A 12801-nucleotide genomic window follows, 5' to 3' on the forward strand; every position below is an offset into this window, starting at 1 on the left:
GGCACAGGCCGGGCTGGGGGACCCCCCCTCCCCCCGCTGAGTGCACAAATTTTTGTGCACCAGGCCTCTAGTAGTTATATATTTATTTAAAATAATGGGGGCTGATAACCTATGCAAGTTTCATAATCTGTATTTTAACCAAACATATTGTCAACATTTTTCTGGTCATTGAATGTGTCTGAAACAGAATTTAATGGGCATCCTATGGAGGTACTGTAACTTATTTATCTAAACCTTTCTTTTTCTTTATTTTATTTTTATTTATTTTATTGCTTAAAATATTGCAAAGAGTAGTACATTTGTCTCCTTAAACCTTTCTTTATTGGACATTTATGTTGTTTCTAATTATAGTATCTTCTATTTTAAATAATGCTGAGATAAACATTATACTAAATCTTTGTGTATATAATTTTTAGTTACTAATTCACAGGAGTGGAATTTTTAAAATCTATCTGCCTGCTGTAAATGTGTTTCTTTTTCTGATTATTAAACAGTGGGTCTTTCATATAGGAACTTGGTAGATTAAAAACAGTTTAAAAGACTCTCTTAGGAAGGAAAGAGAAGAGAAAATGTACTGTTTAGCATGTTGTATCTATCCCTAAATTTATTCACATTCACATAATTTTAAATTTCAATTTTACTCTTTTATAGAGTTAGGATTACAGTATTAAAGCTTATTTGTAAAAATATATAAATATATTTTATTTTATTGAAATTTTTTTTAGAGAGGAAAACAAAGAGAGAGAAACACTGATATGAGAGGGAAATATCTATCAGTTGCCTCCTGTATGCCCCCTGTTGGGAATCAAGCCCCAACCCTGGCAGAATTATTTGGTACATAGAAATTTTTCACATTTTCATATTTCCTTTTAACGGTATAGAGTAGTCATATTTATCCCATTCAGTATCTTTTGCCCCGAATTCTATTTTAATATTCTTTTGAATTTGGTTGATATCTTTGCATCTTATTTCTTGTAAATAGAGTTTGCATTTTGTTGTTTACCCTTTTAATATGTGATTTTTAGCCTGTTAAAATTTTTCTTTATAATTCATATGTTTGGGTTTTTTATGCTTTTTATTTCTTGCACTTCTTTATTATATCTTTATCTGTTATTTTTGAAGAGACTTCAAGGTGTAGTGCAACACTTCTTTGAGTTGTGGAAATCTAAAATATGTATATAAAAAATAGATCATGAGGCATATTTGGATTTTTCTCAGTCTTGCTCCATCTGCCTTAAATTTAGTATAGATTCCTCCCAGATTCTAACAAGAAGTTGTCTGTTGATTTTCCTTTTTCTATCCACATATTTGTAAATATTTAACTATGAAGTTGGTATAAGCTATGGAAGCAGCTGTTAGGTAGATGTAATGTATTTTTTTTTTTTATGGAACTCTATCATAAGATTTAAGTTAATACAACATAGAGCAGATTTTGGTTTGTTATAACATGAATTGAGTTAGAAGAAGGAAGGGACCAATATTTTAGTAAATTAAGAATTCAACATTTTAAGAATTTATAACTAGCTATGTAGTTAATGTTATCATCATATTAATTTTGAAGCCACTTTAAGAGAGGATACTGGTGACTAAAAATATTTGCAGTAGAACTTCTTCAGCTGGAAGGATTTATTTAATTGCCCTATGTGATTGAAATCAGGAAATAATAGTAATTAGAAAAGTAGCTTATTGTTTGAATATTTTTTCTTTTCTTGATTGGGACATACTGGTTGTTGGAGTACTTAATGTTGGATTTTAGCAAAGGTGCCCTAAAGAGGTCTTGTTCTTTGGCAGTTCCCCCCAAAAGAGGCTGAATTACTGCTGCTTTTATTTCCCCAAGTTGTCCTTTTATGGGGATATTTAAGGAAATTCTACTAAATACTTAGGTTTCTTTCTTTCTTTTTCTTTTTCTTTTTTTTTTTTACAAATGAATGATCTTATTTGTGAACTTACACTTGAGAATTTATGACACTGTATAATAGTGCTGTCTGTATCTGTTGTAATCCATGACCCCTTACCCTCACCCTCAATAATTGAAAGGGGTTTGCTCAAGTTGCCACTAGATGGCAGTCTTGCATTTTAATAAAACTTGGAGCTTTCATCACAGCTTCCTCTCTGGCACTCTTGCACTCTGTCTTCCTCTCCCATTCCCTTCACCCTCTACTGTCTCCCATATAAATAGGATTTTTAACAACCTTCATATATAAATTGAACATTGTAGAACCAGGCAACAAAATAGAATTTTGGAGTCTAGTATGTAGGATTCTAAATTGCCCACATTAATTAATTTCATACTGTGAAGTTGAGCTAAGCCATCTCTCGACTAAGGAAGTCTTCCCTGACTCTCCAGACTGGATTAGTCCCCTTGATAAATGTTCCTTGTAATCTTTTCCTTTCAGGGTGCTCTTTACATCTTTATGTTGTTATTGTGTGTGAATGATTAATACCTTCGCTGCCTACCCTTACCACTTGCTTGTAAATTTCATAAGGTCAGGGAAAGTGTCTCTGTTGCTGACCACTGTATTTAGACCATGGCACTTAATTCATGTTCAGTAAATATTTGTTAAACGAATGAGGCAATGGATAGATCAGTGGTTCTCAACCTTCTGGCCCTTTAAATACAGTTCCTCATGTTGTGACCCGACCATAAAATTATTTTCGTTGCTACTTCATAACTGTAATGTTGCTACTGGTATGAATCGTAATGTAAATATCTGATATGCAGGATGGTCTTAGGCGACCCCTGTGAAAGGGTTGTTCGACCGCCAAAGGGGTCGCGACCCACAGGTTGAGAACCGCTGGGATAGATGACCTGGTATCCTCTTTTGCTCAGTGGCTTATAATTTCTTTCTATCATTTTTTATTTGACACCCAAATTGCCCAAGATTTGGCCAATGGGATATCTTTTATGCTGGCTTATGTATCCTTTTGACATGTTTCCATCAGATTCAAGTGACTGCTGTTAGCCTCCAGACCAAGAATCTAACCTTCCTCTTTTTAGTATAAACCTCTGCTGTACTAGCCATGTGTTTTTTCTCATAGAGCCACCGAGCCCAGAAAACATATGCCACTTGTGATAGGTGCCCCTAAGTTTATTCATGCTCCATTTTAAAGTTTTCTTGTTCCTCTCATCTGTTAATTGAGGATATTAGCTTCAGCTTGAAAATGTTGTGAGTCAGTGATTCCTCGTACATTTGATGATTAGGGCCTAAAACACCTTGTCTTTCTTTGTATCTGCACCTGTTATTGAGAATGTACTCAATACAACTTTGGCCTTTACTTGGGTAGTATTAGAGGTTAATGTCATTGGGTGTTGGCTTCACTGTGGCAATTTAATATTTTGATCATCTATATCAGTGGTTCTCAACCTTCTGGCTCTTTAAATACAGTTCCACATGTTGTGACCCAACCATAAAATTATTTTCGTTGCTACTTCATAACTGTAATGTTGCTACTGTTATGAATCGTAATGTAAATATCTGATATACAGGATGGTCTTAGGCGACCCCTGTGAAAGGGTTGTTCGATCGTCAAAGGGGTCGAAACCCACAGGTTGAGAACCGCTGGTCTATATTCATATGACGAGACGGGAAGTTCTTAGTGTATTTGTTTTATGCACATCAAGGTTTTATTCTTTGGCTAATGACTACATTAATTATTCAAAGATACCTTTTCTATATCACATTGAGTAGATTATGGTTTATTCAGCCTGAGTTACCTCATTTGATTGATTATTATTGGGGCACCCTGTTTGGTTCATATGGTTTTTATTATAGTCAGAATTTCCAAATGTAGCTCCCTTCACTGCCCAGAATGAACTTATCATTTTAAAAGTAATGTAAGAATACATTGTCTTTTATAAAACTAGAATACTTCAGATAAATCGAATGTGCCCTTTGACCTCAGCCTGAATCTTGTTCTACCTTGCTATAAAAAACCATTATGAATTTTGTGTGTCTGGAGGAGGTTACTGTTTCCATTTGAAATGGCTCACTGAATCCTAGGTAGAAATAAGAAAGATAGGAATCTTTTATGTACCAGTGAAATACATGAGTTTCAAGTACAAAAAACACCTTATCATACATCCACTTTAAAACAACTGGTTAATTAACGATAATAATAGCAGCTAATATTTATTGAATATTCATCATGTACCAGACCTTCTTTAAGTGCTAACAGATGTGATGCTCTTAATCCACACAACAAATATTCTAGCGCTGTCCTTACACTCATTTTACAGAGGGGACACGGGTGTTAAGTGGTTCAGTAATCTGCCCAGGATCACACACCTGATGTGATGAAGTTGGAGTTCAGACCCAGATAGTCTGGTTGTAGATCACGTGCTCATAATGACCTTGTTGTTCTGCATGTGAAAAAATTAGATTAGTATTGAACTTCTCATCTGTGGCGCTGGAAGTGAGAAGACAGCCAAATAGATGTCTTTTGCAAAATCTGTAATTTTTTGTCACTTCCAGCGAACTACATCTTTGTGTATGTAGAAATCAGAAAATAAGCTACCCCTGAACTATCTCTGGGAAGAATAAATGAGGAAAATGGTCTCAAGATAGAAGACTTGGAATTTATAAAATGTGTTAAGTAAAATCATTCTAAGAGAGTGACATGGAAGAAGTGAAAGTTCATTTTTCTTGGTGGGATTGCTTAGTTATTTTTATATAGTATCAGAGAAATAGTAATCATAAGTATTATGATGGAAAGCACAATAGAAAACTTTTCAAATGAAAAGGAAATGTGGAGAAATGCAACCAAACCTGTAAAATAAAAAGGTAAAGAAGGATAAGAAATATTTAATCAATAGTAGAAAGAAAATAAGATGGAAGGAATGAAATGAAATGTATATCTGTCATTACTAATGATGAATGAGCTAAGATGTCCTCAAAAATCATGTATTGAGAATTACATAATTCGGGGAGGGGTGGTGGGAAGAGAGCAAGAGAATCTGTGTGTGTGTGTGTTATTTAAATGGCAGAAAAGTTGAAAATGATTGGGCAGAGATAAAGTAGGCAAATGCAAATAAAATGAAGCAAAAGTGGTAATGTTAATATTAGACAAAGAAAAATTCAGGGCCAAAAGCACTGAATAGATGTGTATTAATCAGTTAAAGTCCTTGAAGATGCTTTAATAACCACAATTCTTTTATAAATTGAGATATAATTGACATATAACTTGTAACGTATTGACATATTAGTGTTAGATATGCAACATGACAATTAGATATTTGTGTACTTGCAAAATGATCACAATAAATCTAGCTAATACTTATTATGACACAGTTACAATTTTTTTCTTGTGATGAGAACTTTTCAGATCTGTTCTCCTGGCAACTTTCAAGTGAGCCGAATAGCAACATTAACTCTAGTTACAAGAGATTTTAGATTTCCTTGCTGTGATGAAAAATAGTAGAAATCAACAAAAAGTCTAACAAAAATGAGTACTTGGAAATATGTAATAGTCTTCTAAAAACAAAAACCCAGAGAGAAAATTTAAAACTGATATTAGAAATTATCTAGAATTGTATTGGTCATTATGGTAGTGACTTGCCATATGTGACTAAATATTTAAATTAATTAGAAATTTAAAATTCAGTTCTTTAGTGTCTCTAAGTTCACTTTCTATGCATAATTGCCAGGCCTGGTGATTGGCTGCCAGATTGGACAGTGTTGATAGAGGACATTTCCACTGTGGCAGAAGGTTCAATTAGATCTAGAAAGTGCTACACATTATAGACTTCCGGGCATAGCTAACTGGTATTCAGAGGAAAATTGAAAGCCTTTAATAACTGGCATTATCCTATATAATACAGAGCTAATATGCTAATTAGACTGAACAGCAGAACGACCATCTGGACGATCTTATGGACGAAGCCAGGGTTGCGAGGGCCGGCCGGGGCTGCAAGGGGCTGCGAGGGGCTGCGAGGGCCAGCCAGGGCTGCGAGGGTCAGCCAGGGCAGCTGGGGCTCCAAGGGTCGAGTCCCTTGCACAAATTTCGTGCATAGGGCCTCTAGTCTATATAAAAGCCTAAGCGACCATTACGACCGACGACAGGCCAGTAGCTATGATGCGTACGGACTACCAGGGGGCAGATGCTCAGCGCAGGAGCTGCCCCCTCGTCAGTGCGCTCCCACAGCCAACCTACTGTGGCCAGCCAAGCTCCCACAGTCCCTGCCCCTGCCAGCTGGCCCCAATCGGCCCCGATCGGGACTGGGTGAGATGGCCCCCATCAGCCCTGATTGCCGACCAGGCTGAGGGACCCCACCTGTGCACGAATTCATGTACCAGGCCTCTAGTTTACAATAAAAAAAAGGCTAAAAATAAGTAAACTAAGCACCCAACTTAAGATATTAGAAAAGCAAGAAGATAAACCAAAAGAAGAAGAAAAATTTTAAAATTAGAAATACTATTTTAAATACTAGTTTAGAAATACTATTTTTAAAACTAGAAATAAAACAAAATATAGAAGCACCGGAATTGATTAATAAAAAGTAATGATTATGAACAGTCTATAACTGTTCTTGAGGAAATAAGAAATGTATTAGGTGCTATATTGAGATGCTATTGCAGCTGAGATACTTACCTTTTAAAAAACAGATTTTACTTTTATTCCAATAAATTATCATTAATATATTTTTCCAAAGCTAGTGTAATCTTATATCAATACTTGGTAAAGCTAATTAAAATAAAAAGACCATTTTTAGATGCAAAAGTCCTAAATGAGATTTCAGCTAATCTAATCATATGCTGTAAAAGAATAATATCTCCTTGGAATACAAAGAGTTCACATTAGGAAACCTTTCAGCATAATCAACAAATTAAAGGAGAAAAGCCATGTGATTCTGTTAGTGGGTGCTAAAAAGACATTTGATAAAATAATTAAAACACTTAAGTGTAATAAGAATTATGGAAGAAAGGACTTCAGCTATGGAAATGATCATAGCACCTACCACAGAGGGTTGTTGTGAGGATTTAGTGACTTAAGTTATGTAAATATGCTTAGAGCAAGGTCTGGCACATCAGAATTATTCAGTGTTAGCACTTTTGTTATTTAAATGTGACAGAGTTGATTTATAAAAAAAATTGACAAATATTCTATTGAATGGCAAAACAGCTGGATTAAAATTATGAACAAGACAGTTCTGCTTACTACTATATTCAGAATCATTTTGGAGGTTTCATTTCTCTAAATAGAAAATAAAAGTAGAAAGAGTAAATGATGTAAGTACTAAAAGAGATAAAATATTTTAAATTACAAATGGTATGGTTTACATACTTAGAAAACCCAAGAGACAACTAAAGACTAAAAAGATACCCAGATAAGTTTAGCAAAATGGTTCTGTAGCAAGAAAATTAAGAAAATGATTATATCTTAAGTTAGGATTTAAGGAAAGCCAAATCGCATCTCAAAAACTATCATCATTTGTAAAATTAACATGAATTTCATTAACTCCAGTTAGAAACCCAGTACATTCTTTTATAAAATAGGATAAGGTGATTTTAAAGTTCATGTGGAAAGTATATTTCTAAAACTACCCAAGAAAATATACTATGTATTTAATCCTATTTTTGTTAACAGTCCTTCCTTCTCCTCCTCCCTGCTATAATCACATTTGTATGGGAAGAAGGTTGAGGAAGAAAATAACCATGCTATTTTGGTGGCATTTTTTTTTTTTCTTCAGTGTAGATAATCTTCTGTGAGCTATAGAGCTATTTTCTTTCTTTTTTTTTTCTTACTCTTTCACTTATTATAAGGTGTGTGTGTGTGTGTGTGTGTGTGTGTGTGTGTGTGTGTATATTTTTTTTTATTTTAACTGATCTAACAGAAAAGGTAATAGAAAAAAGTTTAATGACTTTTCACTCATTAAAGTTGTAATCTATTTTAGTTAAACTGGAAATTAAAGCATATTGATTGACTTATGAGATTTTAAAGAAATTTCTCAGATTTTTTTTAATATATACTAAAATAATGGAAATGTGTTGCCTTTTAACTTTCTGAATATTTGTTGCTTTCTACAATGGCAAGATTAATTTTTATCTCAAAAATTTTGAAAGAATTTTCCTTTTCTGTCTCTCTGTCAAAGGTATGCAACCACTCATGTATTCAGTTCAGGAAGCATTAAATGCCAGACCATGGTGGACTCGTGTGGGGACGGACATTTGTTACTATAAGTAAGTATTCTAAGACTACTAGGACATCAGTTTACAGAAGGGGATATTAACCTTACTCTATTTCAATTTAAAGAATAAAAAGTAGAGTTATTATTGCATTCTTTGAGTTGTGGTGATATGCTTTAGTGTTACTTCTAACAGAATCCTTTAAAATTTGAGATCAGTTTAGGGGTACATTTAGTGGAAGTATAGTTGATCCTTGAGTAATATGGGTTTGAGCTGCACGGATCCACTTATATGTGGATTTTTTCCCCCCCAATAAATACCTGTACTGTTTTTGATCTGTGGTTGGGAGTCCGCAGACTTGGAGGGCCAACTATATTCATTCATCTATGCCATGTTACATAGGGTACTTGAGCATCTGCTGATTTTGGTATCGGTGGGGGTCCTGGAACCAGCTCCCCATGGATACAAGGGACGGCTGTTATATTGGAGAGTCAAAATGTATACTCTGTTTTTTTTTTATGTTTTGTTAATCCTCACCTGAGGGGGCGGGGGTTGAGAGAGAGAGAGAGAGGGAGAGAGAGAGAGAGAGAGAGAGAGAGAAAATGAATCTATTGAAGGGGTAATGGCTAAGTTAATGAAGACTATACCAATTTGAAAATTCCTTGAAAGTCTGTGTATGTGTCTATAGTCCATAGCTTTTCTTCAGTTTGTGGCTTAAATAGCACAAGGTGATTTGGAAATTTAGAAATTAAGTTAATAGAAAAAGCATTTTTAACTCATCATATGTCACTGATATTTTGTCTGAAAAGTAGATTTACATTCATAAAAACAAATAATAGGATAATGAGACCTCATGTATTCATCACCCAGTTTCAACAAGTATCAACACAGGTTGGTTTTTAGTTATACTTTCACCCCCCACCTCTACACTGAATTTTTAAAAACATTTCCCGATACCATATTTTATCCATGAATACTTCAAAGGTCTTTGTCTTTTAGATGTATATATTTAAGAGAGTCTAATAAGCACAATGCCATTATCACATCCAAGAAAATTCCTTACTATGATAAAATATCCAGTCAGTGTTCAAACTTCCCCACTTGTCTCATAAATGTTATTTTATAGTTGGTTTCAATCAGACCTGCCAAGGACTGCACATTGCATTTGATTTGTGTTGCTATGTCTCTTAAGTGTCTTAATTTTTAGGCTTCCCTTTTGTCTCTTTTTATTTCTCCTTTGTTTATTGAAACTAGATAATTTGTCATGTAGGATTTCCCACATTTTGGATTTTGCTGATTGCTCCCTTGTGCTGTAAATGAATTCTTCTAGTCTCACCGATTTCCTATAAAGTAATAGTTAGATCTAGAAGCTTGATCAACTTCAGGTTTGATTTTTGGCAAGAAAACTTTATAGATGGTGCAGTGGATTGGAAAACATATTATCTCTGGTTATTTCTTTTTTTTAATCTTAAGATTGACTAGTGAATTCATGTATGGGGTGAAACAAAAGTAAGTTTACAGTTGTGAGTATGCAAAACAGTTTATTCTTGTATTATTATTTATTAACTATTGTATTATTTTCCTATGATATACAAACAACTGTAAACCTACTTTCGTCCCACCCACTACAAAGGTGTTCAGCAGCTTTTCATCTAATGGTTGTAGCAGCCATTGATGATCATTGTCTACCAGTAATGTGTTTGGCTATCAAAGAATGGCTTCTAAAGCTTTTATTGATGTGTAGGGTATTAACTCTATTTAATTAGTAAATTCAGAAGTGAACAGTAATGATGTTGCCTAATAGAAATTGTTTTATTAGTATCAAGTCTATTTTTATAGAATACTTAAGTTGCACTTTTCACAAATGATGGTTTTTCTCCCCCCCCCCCCCCCCTTTTAACATTTTACTTAGTAAATGACAGAAGCACGTTTGCTTCTCCTGCTTTTATTAGAGGTCACTGCAGTCTCAGGGAAAAAAAAGGTTTGGAGGATGTGTGAAGTGGGCAGAGTTGCCCGGACGGGCTAGTGCCCTTCGGTGGCCTGCCCACCTTGAAGTTCTGTTTAATATAATAGCAAGGAAAAATATCAGGATTTTGTTTGGAGGAAATAAACGTTTTATGCTTTTCTATTACAGAAATCACTTCTCAAGAAGTTCAGTTGCTGCAGGTGGGCAAAAGGGAAAATCCTACTATACAATTACATTCACTGTCAATTTCCCACATAAAGATGATGTTTGCTACTTTGCTTATCACTATCCATATACGTACTCAACTTTACAGGTGAGAACTCATTAAGTTGTATTATGACTATTGTGTCATATGCCAGATAATAGAAGAAAAATTGCTTTAATTAATTTTCTTAATGAAATAAAAAGATCCAGTGTTGAAGATTTTAGATAATAATACAACATTTGTTGAAAACATTAAAGGGTATAAATGGGGATGTAGTCTTTATTTTTATGTACTAGAAAGGAAATTTGACATGATTTTTACTTTCTATTTTGGGTAGAAATCTACAGTTCTCTAAGATTCATGATTTTCAGAATTTAACTGGATGAGATTTCCACCTGTTTAATGAGAAGCATTGGATATGATAGAAAAATCTAACAGTAGAATAATGTGGATGCAATTAAAATTTTCTATAGGGAATTTATTTATTCTAATAGTTTTATATGGAGTCCTAGATCTAGGTTGCTTAGAATTTGGGGTACAAGAGTTGCTTTGTGGGTTCTTTTGAGATTTTTTATTATTTGCATTGTAAAACAAAATAAAACAAGTGAATTCAAGTAATTACTGTGGTAGATTTACTCTCAGAACAGAATGGCTGTCCTACTGACCAAGGATCATGAAGATATGATCAATTTACCCAGAAAGGAATTGGAGCACTAGGGTTAGAAACAAGCTTCCACATGATTAGAGAGGGGAAAATGAGAGGAAAACACAGTCCATGGAGCAGCAGAGGTACCAAGGCTGAGGACACTAAATGAGGCTCCCTTTACTTTAATAAAGATTGCAATGAAGGTGTGATCAGGTATCCCTCTGAATAACACAGCATCAGAATATATAGTGTTGTTCTTTACAGGGTTACATGTTAGTGTTCCTTACTGATGTTTACCTTTTTAGTGTATATTGAATTCCTCGACTTGCTTTCTATCCCATGACCTTTTCCAGGCATTTGCATGTTTTCTCACCTGGATTTCTGCCAACCTTTTTCTTACTGGTGTCCTAAAACTTACTTTTATCCCATTTCCTCTTCGTCTGTCTTTTTTCCACACTATAGCAAGAGAGTTCTTTGATGGCAAATCTAATCATATAACACCCCTGCCTAAGACTCCCTCGTGATTTCTCTAGCCATTTGCACGAAGTCTAAAATTCTCACCAAGTCATTTCTTTGCTGTCTTTCACATTTTTTGCCACCACCACAGACTGTGTGAGCTATTATTTACTTAATATTTATTATTAAATAGTTTTTAAAATAATTCATTCTTTAAAGTTTATCTACATCCTAAGTTAATATCCAGGGAATTGCAGGTTTAATGTGTAGACGGTTTTGTAATTCACAATGAAATACATACCTATTACATTTTTAAAAGGTAATCCACACATCGCTTAGTTATCTCAATTACCAGTAGTTCCTGTTCTTCCTGCACACTTTTCCTCTGCCTGCACCTCTCTTCTCTGTCCTCTTCACTCATCCTTTGGCTCCCAGTTTAAATGTAATATTTTTCTAGGAGACCTTTCCTCACTGCGCAGACTCAGCTAGGCTCTCCTTACTACAAGCTATCAGTGCTCTGCATTGTCCCCAGGTAGCGTCCATTCCTTCACTGTTATGTCCTTGGTGCCAGGCACAGTTTTTGGCACAGAAGTAGTGACCACACAGTGAATAGTGATTACGTGAATGAACATAGGTAAAAGTGTGGAAACCAACTAAGTATCTTAAATAAGGGATTGAACAGTTTATATTTGGTATGACCATATACTAATGATGTTATATGGTATTTGTAATTATGAATATGTGTGTGTTTGTATAAATTACTAAGGAATAAAAGCAGGTTTTAAAAAGTCATGTGTAATTATAGTTTTGTTTATGTACATTGGCATTTGTTAGTAGTAATCTAAATGATGCAATTATGGATGTTTAAATTTTTTTCTTTGTTCTTTCTGTATCTTCCCCCCTTTTCACAATGAACCTATATTAATCTTGAAATCAGGAAAAGTTGCTACAAACTTTGTCTGACATAATTTTTATTCTGCATGTTTTTCATTGCTGTTGTAGGTCTACAGTAATTTATCATTTCAAAATTCAGAAGGCTTTGAGAACCAAAAGCTTTTTCATAGCCCATTTGGCAGCAAAGCCTGGCCTAAATTGATGTGAGCCTATTTAGAATATTGATTCCACTTAGAGGGACTCTTTATATGTTTTGCTGCAGATTTAATAACCTGCTTATACAGGCTGCCTCTGACCCTGTTTGTGGTATTGCACATTTAATGGTATATACACTGTATCTGTCTTGAGTTCCCCAAATACTGATGTTTGAATGACATCTGGCCTCTGAGGGTTCCAGAGAGGGGATTAGGAATCTGACTGACATTTAGTTATGTGGAGATCTAGATGCATTTATTTCTATTTTTCATAGAGGGTTTTAAAATAATTGTATACTTTACTTTTAAATTTTTAT

General features: G+C 34.4%; 1 protein-coding gene across 3 annotated transcripts in view; it reads left to right on the plus strand.

The window, feature by feature from the left end:
- AGTPBP1 (ATP/GTP binding protein 1) overlaps positions 1-12801 on the plus strand; it is an 87931-nt gene that overhangs the window by 47235 nt on the left and 27895 nt on the right. For all 3 annotated transcript variants that reach the window (XM_005868265.2, XM_014541244.1, XM_014541245.1), the window contains 2 exons: positions 8090-8177; positions 10258-10402. In XM_005868265.2, the coding sequence (XP_005868327.1) occupies positions 8090-8177; positions 10258-10402 (233 nt within the window). The remainder of the gene's footprint in view (positions 1-8089; positions 8178-10257; positions 10403-12801) is intronic.

The sequence above is a fragment of the Myotis brandtii genome, unplaced genomic scaffold (genome assembly GCF_000412655.1).
Source record: "Myotis brandtii unplaced genomic scaffold, ASM41265v1 scaffold266, whole genome shotgun sequence".
Classification (NCBI taxonomy): Eukaryota; Metazoa; Chordata; class Mammalia; order Chiroptera; family Vespertilionidae; genus Myotis; species Myotis brandtii.